This window comes from Mustela putorius, unplaced genomic scaffold (assembly GCF_011764305.1).
Source record: "Mustela putorius furo isolate JIRA1106 unplaced genomic scaffold, ASM1176430v1.1 tig00000480_pilon_pilon_pilon, whole genome shotgun sequence".
NCBI classification, from domain to species: Eukaryota; Metazoa; Chordata; class Mammalia; order Carnivora; family Mustelidae; genus Mustela; species Mustela putorius.
In genome coordinates, this window is record NW_025421397.1 from 285146 (window position 1) to 311069 (window position 25924).

Here is a 25924-nt window from a genome sequence, read left to right on the forward strand (position 1 = left end):
GCGCCGGAGTGTCCCATTACATCGCTGAAACTGTTCACTCCAACTTGATGCCAAGGTGGCCTAATTTTGCTTTTTATAGCTGGCGTTTCTGTACTAACCTTTATCTCGTGTGTCTGTCGAAAAAACCTGACCTAATAAGATAGACCCCCTTACTGTTTTCCTGTCTCCCTGCTCATTTCACAATGCATGCTAAATGCCTGTGATTGGGTGTCCGGCCAGAAAGATCAGGAAGTGTTTCAACTTCATTTTTACCTTACTCCAATAATCTGGCTGCTGTGTGAAATGTCATATTTCACTAGCACAGGTGGAACAGAGATAGGATGGTAATGGTGAAGCGTAAATGCATACTCTATCTTTCATTTAACATACGCTGCACTGGATCCCTACTTTGAGGCAGAGGACCACAAACACGCAGACGCGTACAATGTGGGTTCCCTCAAGGAACTCTTGGTCTGGAAAGGAAAGGGACTTGTAAATAAAGGTTCAACAATGAGTGTGATGGGACAGCACAGGATGGTGGGGGTCTGAAGGAGAGACAGTGGACAACGCTACCTCTGGCAGGGGAGGGCAGAGTTTGAAAAAGGCTTTCCTGGGGAGGTCAGGCTTGAGGATAAGATTTTAAAGCAAGTATACTCCACGCAACAACAGGGCAATAAGGAAGATCCCATAGGAAAAGTGGACCTGTTTCTCATATTCCCAGGAACAGTCTAAGCTAGCCGGGCGACCCCAGGACAAGCAACCTGATTTTGCTTTTAAATGAGCCCTAGCAGCCTAAGCTGGTTGTGACTCTCAAGGGTTTAAAACATTTTGGATGGTACAGACTTTTCTAGGTCTCCCAAATGGAGAAATGCCATGCTAAGAACTGCTATTCCAATGCAAAGAGAGGCACATCCAGGATCTCAGACTAAACTAGTCCGGTTTCATACCCTTAAGAGTTGACAGAGCCATTCCTGCTTAAGAACAGCCTGAAGCCAGTAAGAACCACTTCTTTTTGTTCCAAAAAGAACAAAAGCAGTGTGTGTTTAGTCCTACAAATAATCAGCATGTATTTTCAACAGCATTAACAGATAACGCCTCAATATTCATTTTCACACCCAAACTGTCCCCATGTATCTGGGCAAAGTGACATTGAATTACTATTTCTTGATCATTAACTCAAGTTCCCAACTAAAAGAGACACCGAAATTGAGAAATGCAGCCAAGGCAGGAGATTCTTCATTTCATAGACTTTAATCTCTCTGAAAATGAAGATTTACCCTCCTTGGCCCTTTTGTTCATCCTAACGCTCTACTCTTCCCATAAAGTTATCCTCAAACTCCTTTGGGCTTGCTCTGTATAATTTATCTATTGTGTTTCTAGACACTCCTTTGGTTTGTAACAATTACCCCTTTCAAAAAAGGTCAAGCTTTTTCCCTGCAGGGACAAAGTTAAATATTAAGTCTGTGTCCATATAAACATCTGGATATAAATCAGCTCTGTGAAAACATCTCATTTTGATTTACATCAGACAATTACTTTTCCAGCCAAAATATTACGCCTAGTTATATTTATTTCTCCCCAAATCTGTATTAACTCTAAGAACCCCCTTCATCTCTCCCTGCAAATGCCCAGACTGTTCTGGAACCCCTGCCCCTCTAAACTTTGCATTAAGTCTTTCCCCTTCATAAGCTTCAATAACAGTCATACCCCCAAATTCAACTGACCACAGCACAGGAACAGATTAACCGCACTGTAAGGAAGCAGATTCGCATTTTTGAGAACTCAGAAAATATGAGAAAATAAATATCCTACTATATTTTTCACAGTGGCCTTTAGAAATAGGCAACAGTGATAGGCCAGAAAGGGGTACAAGCCTTTTCAAAGGAAGCTGATCATGTTTTCTGTAGAACTCCATTCTGTAGGAAGGAAAATCATCTCAAGTATACTGATCTTCTTGTAAAAGAAGCAAGAAGGAATCCAACAAGAAGACTTTCCCCCAGCCTTCCCTTCTCCCAATAAAGTACTCACATCTTGCCACTTCTGATCTTGTTCTTTTAATTGTGATTTTATTTTCTGCATCTCCTCGTAACGCAGCTGACGCAAGTTCTGAACATCCTCCGCGCTGACATCACTCATGGACTTACTCCTACGACAAAAATACCCATGGTAACCAAGGGTCACATGACCGGCTTTAGGGTTAAACTGGAAGGCTGGGCTTTTGTTTGGAAATTCCATCTAAATTTCTGCTGTACTACCTAGACGTTTTCGTGATATCACAGAAATAGCACTACAGAGATAAATGGTGTTTTTCCAAAACGCAGAAACAAGAGCCTAGCACTCAACTCAAGTGTGAATTCTTTCACAAAATGGCTAAATGAGCTCTCCATGAGTCTGAAAGAAATAATGTTCCTATTTGGAGTGGTCCATGCATGAAAGGCGTACTTCAGAAAGAAATATTTACTAGAATCATCTGTAGGTTTCTATCTTCCCCAAAGATAATCTTTTAAGGTCTGGCTGCCTTTTCTGGGCACTTATTAAATAATTTAATGACTACCTGATATTTTCTCCTCAAGTTCATTACCATGAATAAACGTGTTACTTCTTCTCAAGGATTCTCTAAAATCCAGCCACCACCGCACTAGACGTATTCTCAATGCACCATGGGTAGTTTCTAATAGCCAGTTATAATGGAATGACCTCCACAGCCCTCTGTTTTATTAAGGCAGAGTGCATGTCACCTGATGTGTGATATTGTCATGAGTATGTACTGAGGATTAGCTCTCAGAGAGCTCAATCTAGAGTAGAACCAATGAGCAGAGTGCAGCGTTAGACTAGAGGCACCGGGAAGGGATGGTCCATTGCACTGGAGATTAGAGTAGTAGGCATGGAGTAGTCCAATATGAATACTAGAGAGCAGGCACGAATGAAAGAGAGCTTTTCAAAGTGGAGTACCCAAAATGTGCTTTCCTACAGAACTTTCATAATGCACTGTGGATTTTATTTCATTTTAACAGACTCCACTTTTATTTAAGTAAGTTATTTAAGTAACTTTACATTTCCTTCTTGGACCTTTAAACTTCACCCTCCCAAGAGTTGCTCTTAGCTAGCTCAGGAATTCAGTGGGCCTCTATGCAAATGATTCCCAATCCACAGCCCCGGGCCAGGCCCTACCTTGACTCAATTCCAATTACTTGTTGAATAAATATCTGCATGGATATCCCCTAGGCACCTTAGTTGTAAAAGGACCAATTGAAATAATATCTAAGAAGGGTTTTGTAAACTATAACTCACTAAACACATGGTTATTGTTGATGTAGCCAAACTCAATCTCGTCCCCAAACCTGCTTTTCTGCCTGTGGCTGTTAATGGTGTAACCTGCTTCCAATCATCCACATTTGAAACCTAAGAGCCATTTTTCACCTTTGCCTCTCCCTTCTCCCTACTTTCAATTAGTTATCAAGTCCTCTTATTCAGTGTCTTTTTCTTTCCACTTCTTTTGCCAACACCCTAGATCAGAACACAGTCAACTCTTACCTAGACCTTTAAAGTAGCTTAAATTATCACCCAGGCTCCAGGTCTAGTGAACCTGTCTTTAACTGTTCCAATATGAAAGCCCTTCATCTGTATATATACCTTTTAAAATGCCACTCATTCCTCAGGATCCCAGATACATTAAACACTGGATGGGTATGTATAACTTTCTATTCATTCTCCCACTTGAACTTGACTTGTCATAGACCAAAAACATGATTATTCACCCATAACATACTCATCAATGAAATTCAACTCCATCCTCCAGATTACAGGCCAAAAATCTTGGAGTCCTCCTAGATGCCTCTTTTTCTTATACATCATAACTGATCCCATCAGTAAACACTGTCAGTCTACCATCTAATTATAACTAGGACACAACCACTTCTCACCACGTCTACCATTACCACCCTGATCCAAGCCATCGTATCTCCCACATGGATTATTACAATAATCAGTCTTCCTGCTTCTACCCCTTCCTGCTCAACAGTATATGCTTAAAGCACAGCCAGAGGGATCTTCTCAAAACTGCACTCAGATCGTGACATCTCTGTACCATGCACCCACCAGTTTCTTTCCATTTCACACAAGTTAAAAGCAGATTCTTCCAAGACCTAGGACATTACCTGGATCCTGCCCACCTCTCTCAGCTCATCTCCCATCACGCCCTTGACTCACACTGCTCCACCAACTGGTTTCCTTGCATGTGCCCAACCTCCTGCTCTTCTACTGACTCTTCAACCAATCATATGGCTTATCTCTTCCAGTCATTTGCTTGGACATTACCTCAATGTTTCCCTCCCTGACCACCCTACACAAAAGATGTGTTTATGGACACATCACCTGCCTCATCTTATATGATTACAAAGCAGGAATTTTGTCTCCTGTATCACCTCAGCCTAGAAGAGTGTCCAGCCCATGGTAGGTGTTGATAAATGTGTTGATCTAGAGAATATTCTACTACTTGGATAATAATTCCTACCTCTGCTATGCCAAAAGTGGTCTGGCCTATCTCTCCACTCCTCTAATGCTTTAGCTATACCTTTCTCCTAGCATTACAGGGTTGTGTGTGTGTGTGTGTGTGTGTGTTTGCACACACATGTGCTTAGTTTAGCTCCCTCACAAATCCACATGTCATTTGGAGAAAAACCCATTAACACATAACAAGGCATGTAGGATACATGCATTTAACACCTGTGGCAAGAATGAGGTATGTTTTTATCATACTTAATCAAGCAAAATAAACTCAAAGTGTTTCTTTTTATGTGTGTAGGATAAATCAGGATTTCCTCCCCAATGTTTTTTAAGAAAAGCTTTGTAGGATTTATTGAAGAGTATTAAGGAATTACACATAAAATATATATCAAGTTATATACTGGATCTTTAAAAATATATTCTTAACTAGGTATGACTATATATAAACCTGCCTTATGTGATTTTGAAAATATAAATTAAGCTATAACTGCAAAGAATAAGACTTTTTGTGCTAGGATTTTAACAGACTTCCTAAAAAGAGGGAAGAAAAAATTTTTCAGGACCAAGGCATGAGAATAATCTGGATACCCAACACGTAAGATTTCCTAAGTTCCAGGACAAACACGGAAATGCTAATATTTTAATAATCTTTTGGTAGGAGGGAAGGCTGATAGTCTCGGCTGGCCCAGACACATCCACGCACGCTCTATTAGCTCTCACCCTCTTGCACTATAAAACCTTAACACAGTCCTTTTCAGAAAACATGTTCACCATGAACAGAGGCTACATTGTCCTCCTGAGAGCTCAGAGCACAGAGTCAGGCACCCAGGAGGAGATCCCCAGTGTGAACCAAGGGAGCCCAACACCGTCCAAAGCAGACTAATCCCTGCGTCAGGGAGGAATGGGAGTTCCCTTTGTTCCTGAGGGTGTAAAGTTACCTAAAGAAAGCCTGGGCACATTCCATTCAGGCTGAACCGAGCACTGGGAACCCTGCTGAGGCTCCCAAGCCTGGTAGTGGCATCAATCTGTATCCCAACCTAACATCACTTAGCTTCTCTGAGCCTCAGGTCCTCATCTTCTAAGCAAGGAAGGGATTGTTGTAAGAAAAGAAGGAAGGTTACACCGCTTGTATTTTAATCACCATCAGTGCTACACTCCAACTATTCTTGTGAAGGCAAACATGACTGCACGGGATCTCTTGAACAAAACTCCCAAAACAGCTTCAGACTAGTGAGGCCACCCCAGGCCACACTGATAAAATCTAGAACTTTCTGAGTACAGAAGTCTTTCAGCCAGATCATGAAGAATTCTTTCCTTCCTTATCAGAATTACCAGTATAACATTAAACTCCTGAAGGCTTACCGTGTGCAAGTCACACTGCCAACTGGTCTACCTGGGTTAGCTCCTTAAATGATGCCCTCATCTGGTTCTCCCACTCACTAACTCGACGTCCTCGGGAAAGCTGCAATATCTGTGTCTCTTTCTTCAGGTACCTGCAATGCATCTAATACCTACTGTCTGCCTCACAGACTAGAGATAATCTAAGAAGTAAGGGATCAGAAAGGACCAACATGTAGAAAATGTCCTAAATATAAAATCACTGGTTGCTTTAAAGAGCAAGTAGAAATTCCATGATACTGAGTCTGGGGTCCCTGGGGTCCTGAACTTTCAGGGGAAGACAGGGATATACTTATTTATGCATTTTTGAATATATTTTCATTAGGTACTGTAGGAATTCTCGAAAGCATAATCAGTATTAAAACCTGGATAATAGGCTCTAGAGTGACTACAAACTACTATGATAACATAAGAAACTTTTCATTTATAGGTTTACAGTCTAAATCAGGTTTTCCCTATAGCAGCACTATTGATATTTTGGGGGTAGAAAATTACTTATCGTAGGGGGCCGTCCTGTGTTTTGTAGGACAATTTAGTGGCATCCCAGGATACAAAAGTACCAGATTGCTAGTAGCAAACCCCCATCCCCAACCCACCCAGTGTAACAATCAGAAATGTCTATGGATGGGGCGCCTGGGTGGCTCAGTGGGTTAAGCCGCTGCCTTCGGCTCAGGTCATGATCTCAGAGTCCTGGGATCAAGCCCCGCATCAGGCTCTCTGCTCAGCAGGGAGCCTGCTTCCTCCTCTCTCTCTCTGCCTGCCTCTCTGCCTGCTTGTCATCTCTCTCTGTCAAATAAATAAATAAAATCTTAAAAAAAAAAAAAAAGAAAAGAAAAAGAAATGTCTATGGATATTGCTGAATGTCCACTAGGGACAAGACCCCCAGAAACTCACATCTACTTTATTTGCCTCCTCCTTTTTGTTATTTTAGGTGTCCTCACAGTTCTACAGAATTTTTTGGCCAAAACCCACACAGGAAATGTTCATCTCTTCGTTGTCTCTGGTTACAACTTTACTTTCAATCAGTTTTCATCTCCTGTTGATCCTGGCAGAAGATTGAATGGCTTAGTCCTATTACTAGGACTAAATTATAATGACATACCCTTCCAACAACTTTGTCCTTCACAGCTTCTGCCAAGAGGCATCATAACCATGTTTTCAACTGTCATGGAACCATACAGACAATCCATGCAACATAAAAAGCGCATGTGACAAAATACCACATATAAAGCATCATATTAAAAATAAACAAACTGACAGATGTTAAAGGCCAGTAAAAAGCAAGCCCAAAATGAATAAGCTAAGACTTCAAGAGGTAATATGCGTTCCTCTTTCGCCTGGTCCTTAACCAAAAAGAAAGCATTCACGTTACAGGCAGTCATTTTTCAATCCCAGGATGTTAAGCAATAAAGATTTTCCAGGTAAGTATTCTAAGCTTGAAAACGGAGAGGATGTCCAAGAAATATCATTAAGAGATATCACTTGTTTCCTGTAATAGGAACACGTCTAGAAAATAGGAAATAAGTTCTAGATGAAATGCCTATACTCAATCCAACTTTTTGTTTTCATTGCAGCAAATCGGTTTAAGAAAAACATTGCTAACTGATAGAACACTGAAAAAAAAAATGTCCACATAAAAGGTATTGATGACAAGTGGTATAAAACGCACTTTAGTTTTCTGAAGACATTTTCGCTTTACTCTCCATTATCTGACAAGTCATGCATTATTCATCAGTCTCAATTTACAGACAGCCTTGCTTTATTTGTGTTACCGTGGCGCTCAACTACAAGGGGGACCAGGCTTTAAAACAAATACTGTACTGCGCGAGCAACAACCTGGAAATAGTCTACAGAAGGTATTTGCTGCTGCCAGCTAGAGCCAGAAAGATCTCTAGCTTTCTGAACTTGGCATTTGAGTTCCTCTTCTGTCTTCTTAGCCCAGTCAGACGGGGCACATCCCTCCAGAGGAACACAGGGAGTCCCGGAAATAGCTGTGCGTGCTCGCGTTCCCAGATCCCATGCCTGTACTCAGGGTCCTTCCATCCTCTTTAAGAAAAACAAACTGCTGCCATTATCAGGTCTTATTAGCAATGAAAATTCTGGAAGTTTTCATTCAAAATGCTCAAAGCTGCAAAGACTTTTCATTTGTTAAAAAAGCTTTCCCGTGATGAAATGAGCAGATGCTTAAGCGTCATGCTGTCCAGCACCTCGTTCACCCTCACCAAAGAGAAAGCTTTCAGCCCTGAGGAGCTGGAAAGGGAATAATGTGCCTTTGCATGGCACATTGAAAGCATGCTGGGAGACTGCTTTTTTAAAATCAGTCGCTGAGAAGTACTTGCAATTAGTTGCCCGTGACTCAGTTACACCTCTGATACCTAGCATGGTTATATGGCTTCAAATAGTAATTTTAGTAATTTCCAAGACTTCTACACTTATTATTATCCAATCCTATCAAAACTAAAGATTCTTAGAAATGACATAAATCCCAGTGGGGGAAGATACTTAGTTGCAAAGGCTTAGGCAGATTTAAATATTTGACATACTTAAATTTTCTTCTTGTTCAAAAACTATTAACAATTAGATTCATAAAGTCACAGAAAGTCTGATGGAAAATATTAAGATGCATTTACCTGGTTATTCTGCACTAAGAATGAATGATTCTACAATGCGCAGTAAAAAGTAAAAGTATGGTAGCATTTGCTTTTAACTGTTACTTTAGGGAAACATTTCCAGAAAATTTTAAAAGATTTTAATTTTTGCAGTTTTGGGAAGCTGATTTTGGCTTTATGACACAGCCATATTATAACTTTTTATTCTAATCAGGAATCGTGAAAATGTTTCCAAACTCTACCAAGAAAAAATTAATGTTATTCCTCATCCCAGTTAATAAAGCTCCCCCCAAAATAGGAGTATATAGATAATGCCAACTGTATGAATTCCAACTTTAAAGTGAATGCTAGCATTCCTTTTCCAACATAGAGTTTCTAAAATGTTCTAAAATAACTTTATTTGGAAAAATAAGATAAAATAGAATAAAAGAGCTTTATTTGGGCTTCAACAGGCAGAAGTGAGAATTTTGGTCTTTGTAGCAATCAAATACTAAGTTAAATATACCCAATCTTAGGCAAGTAATTGTGTTACTTTTATTCAACTCCTTAAATTTAAAAAAAAAAAAAAAAAGGAAAAGAATGGGGGGGGGGGAAGACCCAAATTTTAAACTTCTAATGAAAAAACCTACCGCAGTCACATAGCACTGCATGCACTGTGCGCTTGGGCACAGAAATACTACCGTTAGGTTGCAAAATTAAGAAAAATTTTCCCATTTTTTAAAATTACATGCACAGCACACAGCGTACCCATTTAGTGACATGCCAGAATAGAAGCGCAGTGACATTTTACACAAAGGACAAACAATACACAGATTTTTTTTTTAACTGTGAACTAAAAAACTTACCCATTCTCACCATAAATCTTTTGAAAGAGTCTAAGAAATCAGAAAACCAAAAATTAAAAGTCACTTTTCAGTTCTGTTACTCTCTAAATGTTCAATATCTTTACAGTCCTAACTAGAGATGGACAAATCTCAAAAGGTTTTATTACCTTCTTGATAATGTCTCAATTTCTAATTGATCTCATATCTCAAGGAATCAAATTAAGTGAGATAAAGAGTTTCCTAATTTACCTTGAATCAACAAATCCATAATAAGGAGCTTCCTGTTACCAGGAATAGAAGTTAGATGTGGATCTCTGATTTTAATCAACCTTGTATTTGTCCATCCCAAAGTTCAACAAGCTAAACATCAAAATGGCAAGTTGCACAACACATAAATGCAGACACATTATCATCAAAATGGCCATAATTGCATACAGGTAAAATGTAGTAGACGGCAAATAACATTCATGCATTTTAATAAGGGTTGCACTGAATTTTAAACTATAAATTTAAAAAGTCATATATTGATAGTCCAAGGAACCTAGGTCAAAACCAAAAATCATAATTAAGTTAAATGAAATTTGCAATGCCATATTTAAAAGGAAATGTCTACATATAAAATCATACATTCCAAAATATGAGAAACACAGAAAACTAAACTACAACCAGACTGGTTCAGAAAAGCCTGGACATGAGAATATAAAGTCGATAAACATGGCTGGAAAACAGTTTCCGGAAACATCATGTTGCAGATAGTATCATAGTCTTCCTTGAGGCCAAAGGCAAGGTTTGTGTCTACACATTTTAAAACAGGCCTCAAATAGCTAAATTAACGTTGTGCAAATATGGAATTGCACTTTTTCCAAGAAATCACTACAGGTTTCTCACGACAATATAAATTTTTACAGGATGCTTCAAAATGGCCCGTGACATGCAGAGTTGGGCGATACAATTCCACTTTCTCACACAGGAAAAGTTACACAAGACCATCCATGACAAGCAAAATCCTTTCAGAAACACACTCTGACCTCTCGACCATCAGCCGTTTCCTGTGCCTAAGTCTGCTGGCCTCCCGGATGGCCTCCCACTTCTGGAGGTCCGCCTCACTGCAGGGACCAGGGGTGAAACTGACAGGAGGCACAGTCGTCCCCAGTTGCCAAGACTGGATCTTGCGAGTCAACATGTCATCTTTCTTCAGCCTGTAGGAAGGCACTAATACTCTACAGCTCTTCCTTTTTTCTTTGGGTGGGCGTGTCCTTTCAAGTACACAGAGGAATTTTGCTTGAATTTCTGGAGGAAGAGTCCAGGGTTCGGGGAAAGGGACCGGTTGGTATCTATCTGGCGCCCCTGACAGAGGCACCTCTTTTTTCTGTGCTGGAATTCGGCGAACAATCATATCATCTTTTTCTAGATCTGGAAGTACAAGTTCACCTTCTCTACACTGCAGAATTATATCTCGCTCTACAGGATCATCTTGCTCGGAAAACCTTCTAAAGTCTTCAAAAGCCCGGAGAACATATGGATTTGCATGGAAAGCTCCAGTCTTTCTGACAAAGAAATCATCATTCTCTAAGTCAGGATCGAGGGTTGACATCTCAAGGTCATCTCTTTTATACCCCGGTGCAGAAGAGAGATTCTTTCTGCGTGTTATGAGCCTTGGGCCAGCAGTGGGATCAATTTTGATATTTGTTTCAGAAGATAAGATGTCATCAGAGTATGTTTGGAGTGCCTGAAGTAATAAAAACTGACTGAAGCACAGAAAAGAAAAAGGAAGGGAGAATCTTATTAAGTTTAGGTTGAAAAGGTAATTAGGCAGCAGAGCAACTAGCCCGTTACCATGGGTGAATTATTTTAGGGTACCATGGGAGAGATTCTTGCTTGGAAGAAAGACTAGCCTTTAACACCATCACCCGTGACCTTCTTGGATACCATTTAAAGAAGCAAATTCAGAGTGTACTTCTTGGCAAAGGTGGGCATCAGCCAGGTCAACTGATGGGGCTAGAACCTAGACAGAGTGCACTTGCCTCTCTGTCGTACATACATTTGCTTTCTCCCTTCCCTTATTCTGTTAGCCACGGTGATGTAGTCCCCATCCCAGAGAAGCAGGAGCGATCTTGATGAGATCAAAGAGTTGGTCATCAAGCACTTTATGCAACCAGGTAGTCAGCAGAATTTTAAAAAGAAAAGAAAAGAAAATGCTGTGAACCTTTCAAAAAGACCCTGATGAATCTTTTCTTTGCCTTTTCCCACCAGACTGGCAGGCCCTGATGTTTATCTAAAAGTTATTTCCTTTCTCCACATCTCCACACAGAACACAACCATATACTAAGTTCAACTTCTGCAAAAGCTTTTTAGAAATAGTTTTCCAAAAGATTTGACTATGCCCCACATAACTATGTACTATCTTGTACATCATTGTGCTGAAGAATAGTTAACTTTATAGACTTCCAAGCTTATGCGCTCCCACAGAAAGCAATGCGTCATACATTAGGCTTTTGTGCTAAATATTATGAATGAGGTGTCAGGATCCAGCACGTCACAGTCAGAGATTAATGGAGCAGCAGCAGCTGGCGCAGGGGTCCCAGGCCAGACTCAAGGCGGGCAGGCTCATGCACACAGATACACCTGGGCTCCTCGGCGGCACTGCTGCTTCTCCTGGCTGCATGGGTGTCCCGGGAGTTCCTGGCCCCTTTGGTTGCCAATTCCAGCAGTAGTGAACGTCTTTGGCAGCTGCTGTCTAGCCTATGTTTTGCTTTTTGGATTCTACTAAAAATGGAGGAGCTTCTGTCCGAGCCCAAATCCTCATCCTCAGAATCTGAATTCCTCCTACTGTAGAGCGATGCAGAGAAAGGAGGGAGGGAAGGAGAAAGAGTTGGAGAACACTACAACTACTGAAAATCCTGCCATGCAGAAGGCTTTTTAAGATCCAGGTCCTAAGGTTTACATTTAAACAGCATTTTTTTTTTTTTTTTTTTTTTTTTTTTTTTGCAGTTACAGAGCTTCTATAGGTATTAAAGAGAAAAGTAACCTTTCTCTCTCTCTCTCCTTAAGCAGCACACATAGAATGCACCGAGCCAGGGTGCCGAAGGAACACTAGGACAACAGAAACGTGCACAGAGACAAACCTGAATCCCTGAAATTCTTTATACCATGGTCTGTAAGTTTCTCTTTTTATTCTTTTCCAGTTCACATCTTCTGGGATCCAACATTTGGGAAGAAACTGATCAAAAGCATTCCCTGGGTTTGGTATGACTGGACTTAGCTTTCGCACATAAAGATCATCCTTGATGGTGTTGGGCAAGCTTGTCTTGGCTTCTTCCACTTCCAAGTAACAAGAGGACCTTGAAGCTTCTTGTGCTCTTGGCCAGTTCTCCACATTTCTGCCCCAAGTTCTCCTCTCGTTACTGTTCAAAACATCCAACCGGTTAAGATACCAAATGACAATTTGTGACACAGAACAAAAAGGCATGCTTTTTGGCTCACAGAGTTTATGCCACTGGATGGGACATATTAGTTGCCACTCTCATCATTAAAGTTCCTAGAACAAAGTTAAGGCATTATAACGGCATCTCATTTTAATTAGAGAATAACTTGATACACAAGGGCCAAAGATAATTATAAGATGTGTTAAAAAGAGACAAACTGCAAACAACCTGGGGTGTTATGTATCAAAACCAACATCACAGACACTCTGATCTGGGAGAATTTTTCTGACCTCATCAGTGCGTACGGCCCAGGGGCTAATGTGTCAGCAGGAGGAAACCTTGGTGAGTAAGAGCTAGGAGAGGTGGTTTTCGATGTGAAACACTCGGGCCTCTTTTTCACTCGGAATCTACGGTTGGCTAAGTCATCCAAAACTATATCAGGCAACCTTCGTTCATCCTCGGAGTCCGAACCACTTTCAGAACCATACACTTCCTTCTGACAGCAAGTTGCATTTGACAAATCCCACTCTGCTCTGCTAATTTGATGGGAAATTAAAGGACTGTCTGCGTGTCCACTGAGATCAATCAAGACAGGGGAAAAAAATGGAAGAAAATAACTGCTCACAATGAACAACAAAAGTCATCTAATCAGCTGAAAGATGTCATTAGGCTAAAGGCATGCATCTAAAATAGAACCGGCTCTTCCTAGGCTGACACTTTAAATGGAAGAAATATCATCAGGATATGCATGACTAGAGATATAGGTAAGAAAAAAATTTTTTCATTACTGAAATTTATTATCCATGAAATACATTTTAAAGACCATTCCTTTTCCCATATTTAAAATCCCAGCAAATTCACAAAGCATACTGAATTTTAAAACACCATCATCAGCTTGCATCCCAGTACCTTGGAAATGTTCCATCTGCTTCTGGATACACCGGGCTGGCCCAACTTCTTCTGTTATCCTCGTTTTTGTCCGGCTTTTTCTTCCTCAATGGCGCCGGCACATAGGACGGCTGTCTACTTTTATTGGGCAAAAAACGATTGAACGGTAAAGCAGATTTGGGTTCAATGGCTGAAATCCTTCGATAGGACATATCATCTTTATTATAATCCTGCATTTTGGATGTAAATTCAGAATCTGTGTCACTTTCACAACCTATAAAAAAAGCAAGAGAATTTGCTTTATTCTCCAGATCATTTGTCTAACTGAACCCACACAGCGAGCCTGCTTTGTCCTTCCCTTGGAAACCCAGGGCTCTTCTGCTAACTCTGGGGAATATTTTTAGAAATTTGTCATGAAGTTGTGATAAGATCCATTAGGAGGAACTTGCTTTGCATACTGTAGGCGCATGCGCTACATTCTTTTCCTGTTGTATAGTCTAAGCAGAAAACGTCCCCATTAACCACTGAATTCCTTCTCTTCCCAATATTCCTTGCCCCTGTGACTTTACATCAAATTTATTGGTGGGATGCAATAAACTTATAATGAGTAACACGTAGCGATCGAGTCAAAGATGCCTAAAATGAGATCCAAGAGTCATTCAAGGGAAAGTCCGCAATTTAAAATAAAGTATGCCGTTGTCTCAAATTTCTGTGAGGTGAGAGATACGGGAGGACATGGAAAGAGAAGCAGAAAGCACAATATCACAAAGGGGTTAGCCAGATCCTTGTGAGACCTCTAGAAGCAAAAGTCACACATCAGAGAGGAGGCTGGGACTTTAGAAATCATTTGGTTCGAAGGAGTTCAAGTCTCATTCCTAAACGAACACACAAACTCAAGGTTTTTTGAGGGTGGCCATGGAAATATTAGGAACCTTGTGTTTTGATCCCCAATCATTCAAACACAAATTCAAAACAATGTACTTTGACACACCTCAAGGTCAGACAGATACAAATCCTGATCTGGTTTTATAAAATAAATAAGTCTGCTCTTTTTAAAGGAACAGGAAGAAAAGAGGCTACAAAGTACTACTAGAGATCCAAGCTGAGTTGTCCCCCTTATCTGCCCTTTTCTTCCTGCTTCTGTGTATCTGTAAAGAAAGTTTGCAAATGTTTCTTGCTTCCCACCAGGGCTCCCTGGGAGCATGACCTTGCTCCATACCCACGGACCTGAGGACTTGAGAACTGTAGCTTCTCGGCACTAAGAACCCCTATAGGGTTAACCTGTGCTGGAGCCGGTCTGGTCTCCTCTCTCCTGCTCACCAGAAATCTACAGTCAGTAACACTGAGAATAGCCTACAGGAAGTGGTTGAGCACACCCCTGTGAGACCAGGAGGCCAGAACAGGGTAAGGGAGAAAAGGCAGAAAGGGAGGAAGCAGCAGCCGCTAAGACCAGGAGGGTTAAGAGTCAATCTGATGCTTCATTTTTACGACCTCCTAAAGATGACATCTTTGGCAAAGAAGAAAGATCTTCAAGAGTTTTGCCAAAATGTGTACCTGTGAAATTTTAAACACACAGGGAGATTATTCTACTTTGGAATATTTAAACTTAAAATCTCTTTATTTTTGAGTCCAGTGGCGTTTTCTACAGAGTAGGCAAATATTCTCGGTAGAATAAGGGGTTTTATATAAAACCAAGCACCTTGACTCTGCCATGCTGTTAACCTAAAAATACTATCCTAACGGCGGAGATCAGTTTGGGATTACAACCAGTACGTAGCAGAATTTCAGCATACTGATCACAAAAGTTCAATTATCTGTGCAGCCAGTAGGCTTTTCTTCCCTTCCTCAGTTGTAAGGACTTAGCCTTCCCTTCCACCCTCTTCAAACAAGCTCTGCAACTCCCTCCCCACTATCAGGAATCAGGGCACAGTGGCCTTCTGCTTTCTGTCACATGTACCAGGCATCCACTCCAGCAAGTATCCAACAAGAGGACTTTCATTCCACACCCTAGGCCCACCGTACGGGAAGCACCGGAAGTCTATTCCCACATGCCCTCCGTCTTTGTGGGCAGGATACATGTAAACAGTGCATGTGTTAGGTTATCCAGTCAGCACAAAGCAATATAGTGTGCTGAGAATTTCAGCCTCTGCTTTTACAGTTTTAATCACTCAGATGAATTATAAGCTCAGATTCATTTCCTTAAAACTGTGCTGGTCATCTGGGCTACGGAAATGTCAGAGAGCAGATGTCGGACAGCAGGCAACCATCGGAGAGCAGACAACCAACGAACACAGAAGCAAATATAAAAGTTAACTCTTAGATAGCTACTTACTTTTTTAATTTCAAATGTCACTACTGCTCTAAAACCTAAGAATGTGGGGGTTGGTGATCCTTAATTTGTTGATTAATTTTCTTTTTCAAAACCAAATCTATCATACATCACTTTTATGTAAAACTACATCAGAACAACAACAAAGCTTGCTGTTGATGACTGTGTGCTGAGTATTTAGGACAAGTATAAGGTACTCTGAGGTACCTCGGAAAAACAAGATGTTAAATAATGTAGGGGTAAATATGTGTAAAGCGAACATAGTACAATGTCATGGTAGAACTACGTGGCCAGAACAATGGTCTTCAACTGTAAAATTCTTTCAACTTTGCTGAGGTTTTAAATGTTTTGTAATAAGAACCTTAGGAAAAACAACTAAAAATTTAAGTGTGATTATCAATATAACCCGCAAAGTAAAATCCCTAACAATCTAGCACAAATTCACGACCAGAACTCTCAATGTTTTCATGTTGATGGTAGAAGCACAGAAATTTTACTGGTGGTTTCAATTTACCTAAATATGAATTGTTAGAGGTACACAGTAAGAAATTTCTGACACCACCCAATGGCCACTGGAAGAAGACATACACTTAAATAACTGATCAGGATTTTGAAAGAAGGGTCCTCTCATAACAGAGTAACTTTCATTTGCATGTTCTTTCCTCATACCATCCTGGATTTACTCTGGACTAAGAGAAGCAAAAGAGGTTTTCTAATACCATGCTAGTACGGCTATTTAATTTATCAAAGTTTAGCATAATACTCCATCGTGATAGGTATCAATCATTTTGGGGAGAGTATTACGGAAATATTCTTCTTGCTTTTCCTTAAGTTTTTTTTTTTTTTTTTTTTTATCTTTTGGGGAGAAAATTATTCAGGAACTAGAACAGACTTTTATAGACTCTTTCTTTTTTATGTGTAAATGTATCAGTGAATAGGCCTCCGAGCACAGATTATTAAACTTGAATCTGGAGAAAAGAGAATGAGGATCGATTATCACTGATTCAACAGGTCTCGGTTAATAGTCTCCCTGCTTTCCTCTGAACATGGAAGGATTAAAAAAAAAAAAAGTGAAAACTATCACCATTCTAGTGGTGATACAGTGAGGAAGGAATGAGAAAGACAAAGGAAAAGAAAAAGAAAAAAGAGAAAGAAAAGGAAAAAAAAACCGTCCAATAGTCTAGTCTCTGTGAAAATCCACATTTTGCTAAAAATGTTTGCCCCAATAGATTTTGCTCCACTTTTCTCCTACCATTCCCAAATCTGTCTTAACATGCAAACACATTAAAAGTAAACAGTCAAAAATGCAACTCACCCTCACGTCCACCTCTCAATGTGATATCAGAAGAGCAGCTTGTGAATGACCTAGACCCCAAGGAGTCCAAGCTTTCGAAGGAGTCTTCTCGCTTATGGTTGCCTGGAGAAGTAGGAAATTCTCCACGTTCAGCACACCAGATATCCCCGTAACCACTGTCCCTGCCGCTCCTTTTCAGGCAGCTGGAGTCTTCTAGAGCCTAAAGGAAAAGTTTTTAAAGAAGTTATTATAAACTTTCAAAAATGCAATCAATCAGTCTTTACTTGTTTGCAGAGCTCAAGTTAGGCTATTTTTGATAGGGGAGGCAATGAGATTTCTCTGTGAACCAAAAAAAGAAAATCTGGCAAAAATCAGAGTATAAATCTGTAAATGTTTTCCCAATATACTTGGCACCTTTGTAACAATAAGGAGGTATTAAAAAAAAAAGGAGGCATTCAATATTATTTAATAAAAGACTATCATTTATTTAAAAATAATGGGGGAACATTTTAAGAGAAGAAAAGCTAATAATACATTCAAGTGATAAAGTCAGTGATTATTTATCTGGCAATAAACATGAAAGGAGTCAAAGCATAAAGCCAACTATAATTTTGATATCCAAAAGGAGGTAAGTTCATAAGATTATAGTCAGCCTACCTCCAGGAAATATTTGGAGGTTTTATAATGAAGTCACTGTAATTAATATGGTTTCTTAACAAAAACCTTTAAGAACAGAAAGAAGACACAACAGCAAGCACACACCACAGAATTCACTCATCTCCATTGATTACAAAAAACCTGGATCTGCCAAGAAAGCAGACTTGCTTGTGGGTATTCAATATTTACGTTCTCTGAATCCAAACAAATAAATATTTGTTTGGCTCATGTAAGACATATATATAGACATGTTAACAAACATGATTAGCCATAGGTTTGTAAATTACACAGAACTTCATTTAAAAGCATAATTTGGGGGGAACCTGGCTCACTCAGTGAGGAAAGTGTGACTCTTGATCTTGGAGTTGTAAGTTTGTGGTTTTGTTTTGTTTTTTTTAAAGATTTTATTTATTTATTTAATAGAGAGAGACACAGCAAGAGAGGGAACACAGCAGAGCAAGTGGGAGAGGGAAAAGCAGGCTTCCCACAGAGCAGGGAGCCCGATGCAGGACCCGATCCCAGGACTCCGAGATCACGACCCGAGCCAAAGGCAGACACTTAATGACTGAGCCACCCAGGTGCCTGGAGTTGTAAGTCTGACCCCTATGTTGGGTGCAGAGATTATTTAAAAGTAAAATCTTTAGAAGATCTGATATTTAGGTATTTTAGAAATGTTAGATATATTTAGAAGATATATATGTGTGTGTGTGTGTGTATGTATATATAGCATTATTTATTTGACAGACAGAGATCACAAGTAGGCAGAGAGGCAGGCAGAGAGAGAGAGAGGAGGAAGCAGGCTCCCTGCCGAGCAGAAGGCCCGATGTGGGGCTCAATCCCAGGACCCTCAGATCATGACCCGAGCTAAAGGCATAGCCTTTAACCCACTAAGCCACCCAGGCACCCCTATAGCATTATTTTGAATAACATTTCTCTATGAAAATGTTAATAGCAAAATAAAACTAGACTTTTTTTTTTTTTTAAGATTTTATTTATTTATTTATTTGACAGAGAGAGAGATCACAAGCAGGCAGGGAGGCAGGCAGAGAGAGGAGGAAGCAGGCTCTCCGCAGAGCAGAGAGCCCGATGCGGGGCTCAATCCCAGGATGCTGGGATCATGACCTGAGCCGAAGGCAGAGGCTTTAACCCACTGAGCCACCCAGGCGCCCCAAAACTAGACTTTCTAAAATTAGAATTTCAATAAAATTATAAAGTCCTTAGCACTGTCCCAATATATAGTAATCAAAGAATATCTATGGCTAACTTTTTACTACAGTGAAGGTGAATGTGTTGTTAGCGGACAAATCAGAAATGCTAGCTGCAGATGAGCTAGCTACAGAGAGTTTGAAGAATGCCGGAATTCGTAACACCAAGATGTAATATGTGAATCCTGATTAAATCAGAATTCAGATAAAATAAGCTGTCAACAAAAGTTGGGAGACAGTTGACTAATTTTGAATATGGACTTGATATTAGATGGTAGGGAACATTTACTAATTTCCTTCAGTATAACAGACATTGTAGCTACACGGAGGAATACTTTTGCTCCGAAGAGATGCTGGCTAAGTTTTTAGAGGTGAGAGATCTGTAATTTACCTTGAAATGATTAAGTAGAAACAAATGAATGGGTAGACAAGTAAAGCCCATATGGGGAGGTTTTAATAGCTGAGTCGGATGACACGTATTTGGGTATTTGTTGTATGATCCTTTCAACTTTCATTTGTGAACACTTTCAACATATGAATAAAGTTGAAAAAAGAATGTGCACAATGCATAATTAGCAGCTGTCCTGGGCACACTTTTGGCTGATACTGGATCTGTCCATTCTTGGCTCAACTCCCTGACCAATATGTGAAGCATCCTTAAGGTCTAGTGGATTTATGTGAGATTTCATATACATCAGACACCAGATACCCTGACATTAGAGTTGGCAACCTGCCATGAAAACGTGAGCACCTACAATTTGTATCTCATTTCCAAGGAGATGGGGAAGCTGGGCCTAGTGCTGATACCACCAAAATACTTCTCAAAATATAAAAAGATTTTTAAATTTCTGAGAAAATCTATAGATCCATCAGTTTTCTTAGAAATGTACTTGTTGAATCTCAGAGTCCTTGACACAGAGAGAGATGATTTTTGACCTCATAAAATGTTCAAGTTATTGATGATGGGCCACTTCAGTGATAAAAGAACCTGAGTCTGACTCTGGTGCCTGGTTTTTACAAGAACTTCCCTCTGACCAGTCACTTAAAATGAGTCACCTCCAGTTTATATGATGACTCAGGTATGACAGCTTACCAAGTGGGTTTTTTTGTTGTTTTTTTTTAAGATTTTATTTATTTATTTGACAGACAGAGATCACAAGTCGGCAGAGAGGCAGGCAGAGAGGAGGAAGCACGCTCCCTGCTGAGGAGAGAGCCATATGTGGGGCTCCATCCCAGGACCCCAGGATCATGACCCAAGCCAAAGGCAGAGGCCTTAACCCACTGAGCCACACAGACGCCCCTCAAGTGTGTTTTTTAACTGAAACTCTAATTTGGCCATTAAGCATGATCTATTTCAGTGTGAAACACTTGAACAAGTGACTGTTACGAGAACAGATGCGAAACAGTGACCAGATAGATACACTGACACACTTCTTATAGCCATCCCCATTCCATAATAATGGACTGGAAACAGCTGTAGTTTTATCTATGAAAATGTTTTACCTACTCTTGTTTTAACACTAGTGACAGGAAACAGCTTTGAATAAAGAATTCCCCAGCACAAATGCTGTACTAGGATTATTCAATCTGAGTCAGACTGCCATAAAAAGAACCAAAGGCTGTAAGAGAGCACTAAGACAGGAGCCAAAGTCCCATACTATTTTTAACTAGAAGTTTTCTTAGCTGGCATAACTGTAAGGCAAGGCTCTGCTCATGTCCCAAGCTACCTCCACCGTCATCCGTCACAGCCTTATCCTCTCCCACTGCAGTGACCTATCTGTTCATCTGTCTCCCTCAGAGAGTGGTGCTCTAGGAGGATGGCCTTTTGCGAGTGTTCTCCCAACATCTAGAACAACACTTGTGCAAGATGACTCTAATACCTGAATTAATTCTTTCAAAAAATTTGAGTGAAGTACTATCAACTCTCTCCCATTGAAAAGCAATAAAAATCAAGAAGGAATACCTATAATCTCATCTTTCTGCAATGTATGTAGCTGGGCTCAGGCAGAAGTATTTGAAGATCAGAGTCAATGTAAGGCAAGGTGTTCATCTTCATCGTAACATTTCTATCTTCCAATTATGGTAACTAACATTTATTACATCCTTAAAATGTGCCACAGACTAATGTTAAATACCTTCTCAGTACAGTGCCATTTAATCATTATAAAAATCCATGCAGCAACTACTGTTAATTAGACAGTAGCATATTATTTTAGTTACCTATTTTCTTCTGAGCACTGCAAATTCCCCTGGATCAATATTCCCCTAGGAAATTTAATTTTCCCATTTGGATCTTACAAAAGAAAATTTGCTACAACTGTGGTCAGCCCTAGCACTGGACTCTTCCTCAAACAATCCTTAAACATTCAAAAGCTGCAAGATGCACTCCAAGATATAAAGGACTAGAAATGTGTCTAGAACAAAAAAGAGTCTAATTTAAACCCCTTATCACATTGCATGTAACAGCATTTACTGCTCTCCAGGTAAAAGCAGCAATATGGCAGAATCATGGGGAAACTGGAGCATGGGCATTGAAGGTATAATGGCCCATGACAAGATATTAAGACAGAGAGACTGAGTAAATTCCACACCTGTAATAGTCCTAAAGCACCTCTCGACTACAGGTTGAGTTCCTAATATAGAAAGAGTTAAGTTATATCAAGGGCCTTAGAAAGGAAGCAAATGAGTAGGTCATTGAATTACCTAAAACTAAGAAAGAAATACCTAGACTCACTCACTCCTTGGTGGTAGTGTATAAAACCAGTAACAACCCTTTCTACCCAGCACAATCTAGAGTGGAACAAAGATAATAGGAGCCGCCATATTTGTTAGAAGAGGGGAATAAGGCAGAGGAGAAGTGGAAGGGAAGGAGTGTAGGGAGTGGGGGGAAGGAGGAGGAAGTAGTAGGATTGGGAACAGTAGTCGTCTCATCCAGATGTGGTTTCCTTACCTTAGTCAGAGCTTGCCCTAGAAGATTCTCAAATGCTTTCAAATTAAGATAGGGTCCATTATAGTACGGATTACTTTGTGCTTTTCTTCCCAGCCAGTACAACGTTATCAAAACCTTGAAAAATTCCACGAAAACAACAAGGTAAGTCTATTTAGTAACTAACTGCAAGTCCAGATACTGGTTAGCACTCTAGATGGAAGACAGCATATCTATGGAGGCTGAAAAGAAGTAGAGTTTCTTTTAAATTATGTGAAGGAGAAGGATCATTAAAAACATGAATTATTCTTCAAGTTCTGTCTCTGAGCACGTTCTCAGACCAAAAGCTCAGATCCCAACAGCAATTTGTATACTCTAGCAGTACATAAAGGGAGAACATTTATGAAGAAACCGAATTAAACTTTAAAAGCAATCTATTTTTCTGACTAACTTTTAGAATGAACCCTTAAAATCAGTAATCCTCAGCTTCCTTAATAGGGTGCTCTTGTATTTTTTTAAATTCAGCATGCACACCTTTAGAAATTCTTCTACTATGCAGAATGTTAGACATATAACTGCACTGAGCAATTACCCACAGTTTTTAAACATGCAGTCTTTTTCCTTAAAGTCTGATCTGGTGGTTTGACATACTCCTCTAAAGATCCTGAAGTACGTTCATTTGTTTTTCCCACCTTTCTCATGTATAAGGACCCACCCCACCCCCCTGCCCCCGGTCCCACCGCCCCTCTTACTCCCTGACATCAGAGAATATACAATTTAATATTAAATATACTTCGAGTTCCTCACTGCTTGGCTACTGGGAACAATTCCACTAGAAAAAGGATTCACAGCATATCAGATATTTTTAGATCCCACTGCATTATTACAGAATACATAAGTAAAAAACCATTAATAATGTTCCCTTAAATATAGCTTACATTTTTCACTCTCCTATCAGTCTCTTCTTGCCTGTAAAGAAAAAAAGAAAATGCCTATTAAGTAATATCTACGAGCTTTAAATTATTAAGTAGAAAAAACTCCTTTTTATTCTAATGTTCTATGAATATTATTACCACCTGGACATTCAAAAACCTTCGACTGCATATTATCCAGTTTTTCCACGTTCACTGATTTCATGAAATAGAATGATCCATTTTCTATAAAAAGCAAGGCTGTCTTTTTCTCATTTTTTTCATTAGTCTGATTTTTTTTAATGCACTATTTGCATTTTTTGTATTTTCATTTTAAGCAGTGTTTTAAACCCATTCAAAAGTGGGGCAGGTCAGTGTGCCTCACGGCCCAAAAATGGAGAAAAGACAAAAACCTTAAAGAGTGGGGCGGGGGTGGGGTGGGGTGCGGAGTTTCTCATGGAGTTTTCTTTTCCATCGTCCATGGGTTTTTTACCCAAATTCCTCAGAGCAAAATGCTCAGAGATCAAGGTCCTGCAGATGTTGAGAATTACAGTTTTAAAAATGGCCATGACTCTCTGCCTGAAGAGATTTCAGTCTGTCACAAGAATCATGAGTTTTCTCCCACACCTATGAAAGGGCATGGCATCTATACGAGAAGATAGAAGGAAGCAGATGTCACCTCAGTGCTGAGGAAGCAACATCAGTTAACTACCAAGAGGCCACCCTAAACTTCCTGCTTCCTGTCTTGAGACAGACTGAAGCAGGATCATTGCTAATTCAGAGACTGGAGAAGCCAGAACTAGATCAACTTTCTGGCCTAAAAGTCTGTAAGTATTATATTTTCCACATAAAATGTATATACATATATGTCATATGTACATAGGAGAGATATAAAATACATATCTAACATATAAGACCTGAACACAGAAAAGTAAAAGGGGAGAGAATGCGCACACAAACCTTTAACTTAACTTTCAAAGAATCAGTGAGACGGCTATAGCCATTCCTTTCTAGAAAACAAACATGAAGTAAAATGGACCTGAGAACAACATGCACCTCCTATCTACCCCAAAACAGGAAAAAAATAAAATCTATGGGTTCTTACACTACTGCGGAAATGTAAATTTATGCAATGACTTTAACCTTCAATCCACCCGGTAATAATTACAAAAGCTGAGTATATGCGTATTCTATAACCCAAGAACTCCAATCCCTGGTATACATCCGGGATTATAATACAGCAGAAATGCTGGAATGCATGGCTGTACCTGGGATTCAGCAGAAATGCTCACATATATTCACTAAAAGTCATATATGAGAAGGTTGATGGAAGTACCCTTCATAATAGAATAAACTGGAAACTGCACATAGGTCGTTAACAATAGAATGGCTGGGGGCGCCTGCATGGCTCAGTGGGCTAGTCTCTGCCTTCAGCTCAGGTCATGCATGATCCCAGGGTCCTGGGATCAATCCCTGCATCAGGCTCTCTGCTCAGCAGGAAGCCTGCTTCCCTCTCTCTCTCTCTCTACCTGCCTCTCTGCTACTTCTGATGTTTGTCAAACAAATAGATAAAATCTTAAAAAAAAAAAAAATAGAATGGCTAAATCAGGGAATACCCACAATGAAACATTATGTGGCCATAAGAATGAACAATCTGCAACTACACGTGACCATACGATTCAGTCTAGCAATGAGAAGCAAAAGCGGCCAGGCACAAACAATACAAATTGTAATTTTCACTCACAGGAAGTAAAAAACCAAAGATACGGTATTAGAAGAGCGGTTACCCTTGTGGGGAAGGATGGTGGAAGGATTAGAACAAATAAGAGGACACTGATACTTCATTTTGATCTGGAAGCTGACTACCCACATGCGTTCTGTCTCTGAAGTCTTTGAAGATTGATTGATTGATTGATTGATTGATTTAACAGAGAGAGAGAGGGAGAGAGAGAGAGAGATATCACAAGTTGGCAGAGGGGGAGGGTGAAGCAGGCTCTCCGCTGAGCAGAAAGGCCGATGCGGGGCTCGATCCCAGGACCCTGAGACCATGACCTGAGCTGCAAAGGCAGAGGCTTTAACCCACTGAGCCACCCAGGTGCCCCGACCTCTGAAGTCTTTGAATTGTACACTTGTCATGTATAACTTTTATATGTGTATATTATACTCCAAAAAAAAAGTAAATTAAAAGAATAAACTGTCCAGCTTAAGTGCTCAAATCATAGCTTATCTCCTAAGTAAAAGAAAATCACCTTGTAAAAATCAACATTTAATTTTGGAAGTAGTTAATGGAGGGGGAATCACTAAAAACTGACCATAAAAAATAACACATAGAGTTGTAAAATAGATAGCTTCTTTTTACAAGAATGATCAACATATACGCCTCAGAAATTAAATTAGCCAAAGCACATAAGAACTGTTAATACTCAATTCAAAAGACAGACTATGCTGAAAATTGCCATACCATTGAAAGTGGGTCGATTTGAGTCAAATGTTATCGCAAGCACACTAAGGGCAAAAGAGTAACAGAGGGCTCTTGAACCCCTGACCTCCTTTCCACATCCCCCCATAAAGGTTTCTATTCCAACATACTCCTTTACCACTTACTTTTATTACAATAAAGCAATCACTATAAATATATATGGTCTATTCTGCAATAAACAAAATAAGCAGTAACCTGGGCACTGCAACCTTTCACACACTTTACATTCCCTTCTAAGTCTGAGCATTTATAATGTGTTCTTGAACACAATGACACATAAGCCAGCCAAATTAGTATCCTATCACTGAAATGCAATGCCGGGAATTCAAGTTGTCAATGATTTGCGGGAGTCAACAGAGGCCACTCTCCAACACAGAACAAACTCATGCCACTGGATGGAAGTCAGTAACCATGTGGCTTCTTTACCTTCTGTGGCCACTGGGCACAACCCCAAACCCCAAAGCCTTTTAAATAGAACAGGCTTGTGTGAAAGC

General features: G+C 39.9%; 1 protein-coding gene across 13 annotated transcripts in view; it reads right to left on the minus strand.

The window, feature by feature from the left end:
• Positions 1 to 25924, minus strand: part of LMO7 (LIM domain 7) — a 209867-nt gene that overhangs the window by 38538 nt on the left and 145405 nt on the right. For 4 of the 13 annotated variants that reach the window (XM_045080622.1, XM_045080621.1, XM_045080623.1 and 1 more), the window contains exons 6-15: positions 22979 to 23009; positions 22065 to 22178; positions 17274 to 17472; positions 13651 to 13903; positions 13032 to 13316; positions 12442 to 12720; positions 11942 to 12145; positions 10345 to 11064; positions 9338 to 9367; positions 2008 to 2125 (exon numbers count right to left, since the gene is read on the minus strand). In XM_045080622.1, the coding sequence (XP_044936557.1) occupies positions 2008 to 2125; positions 9338 to 9367; positions 10345 to 11064; positions 11942 to 12145; positions 12442 to 12720; positions 13032 to 13316; positions 13651 to 13903; positions 17274 to 17472; positions 22065 to 22178; positions 22979 to 23009 (2233 nt within the window). The remainder of the gene's footprint in view (positions 1 to 2007; positions 2126 to 9337; positions 9368 to 10344; positions 11065 to 11941; positions 12146 to 12441; positions 12721 to 13031; positions 13317 to 13650; positions 13904 to 17273; positions 17473 to 22064; positions 22179 to 22978; positions 23010 to 25924) is intronic. The other 9 variants (XM_045080627.1, XM_045080626.1, XM_045080632.1 and 6 more) reach the window with 5 other exon arrangements.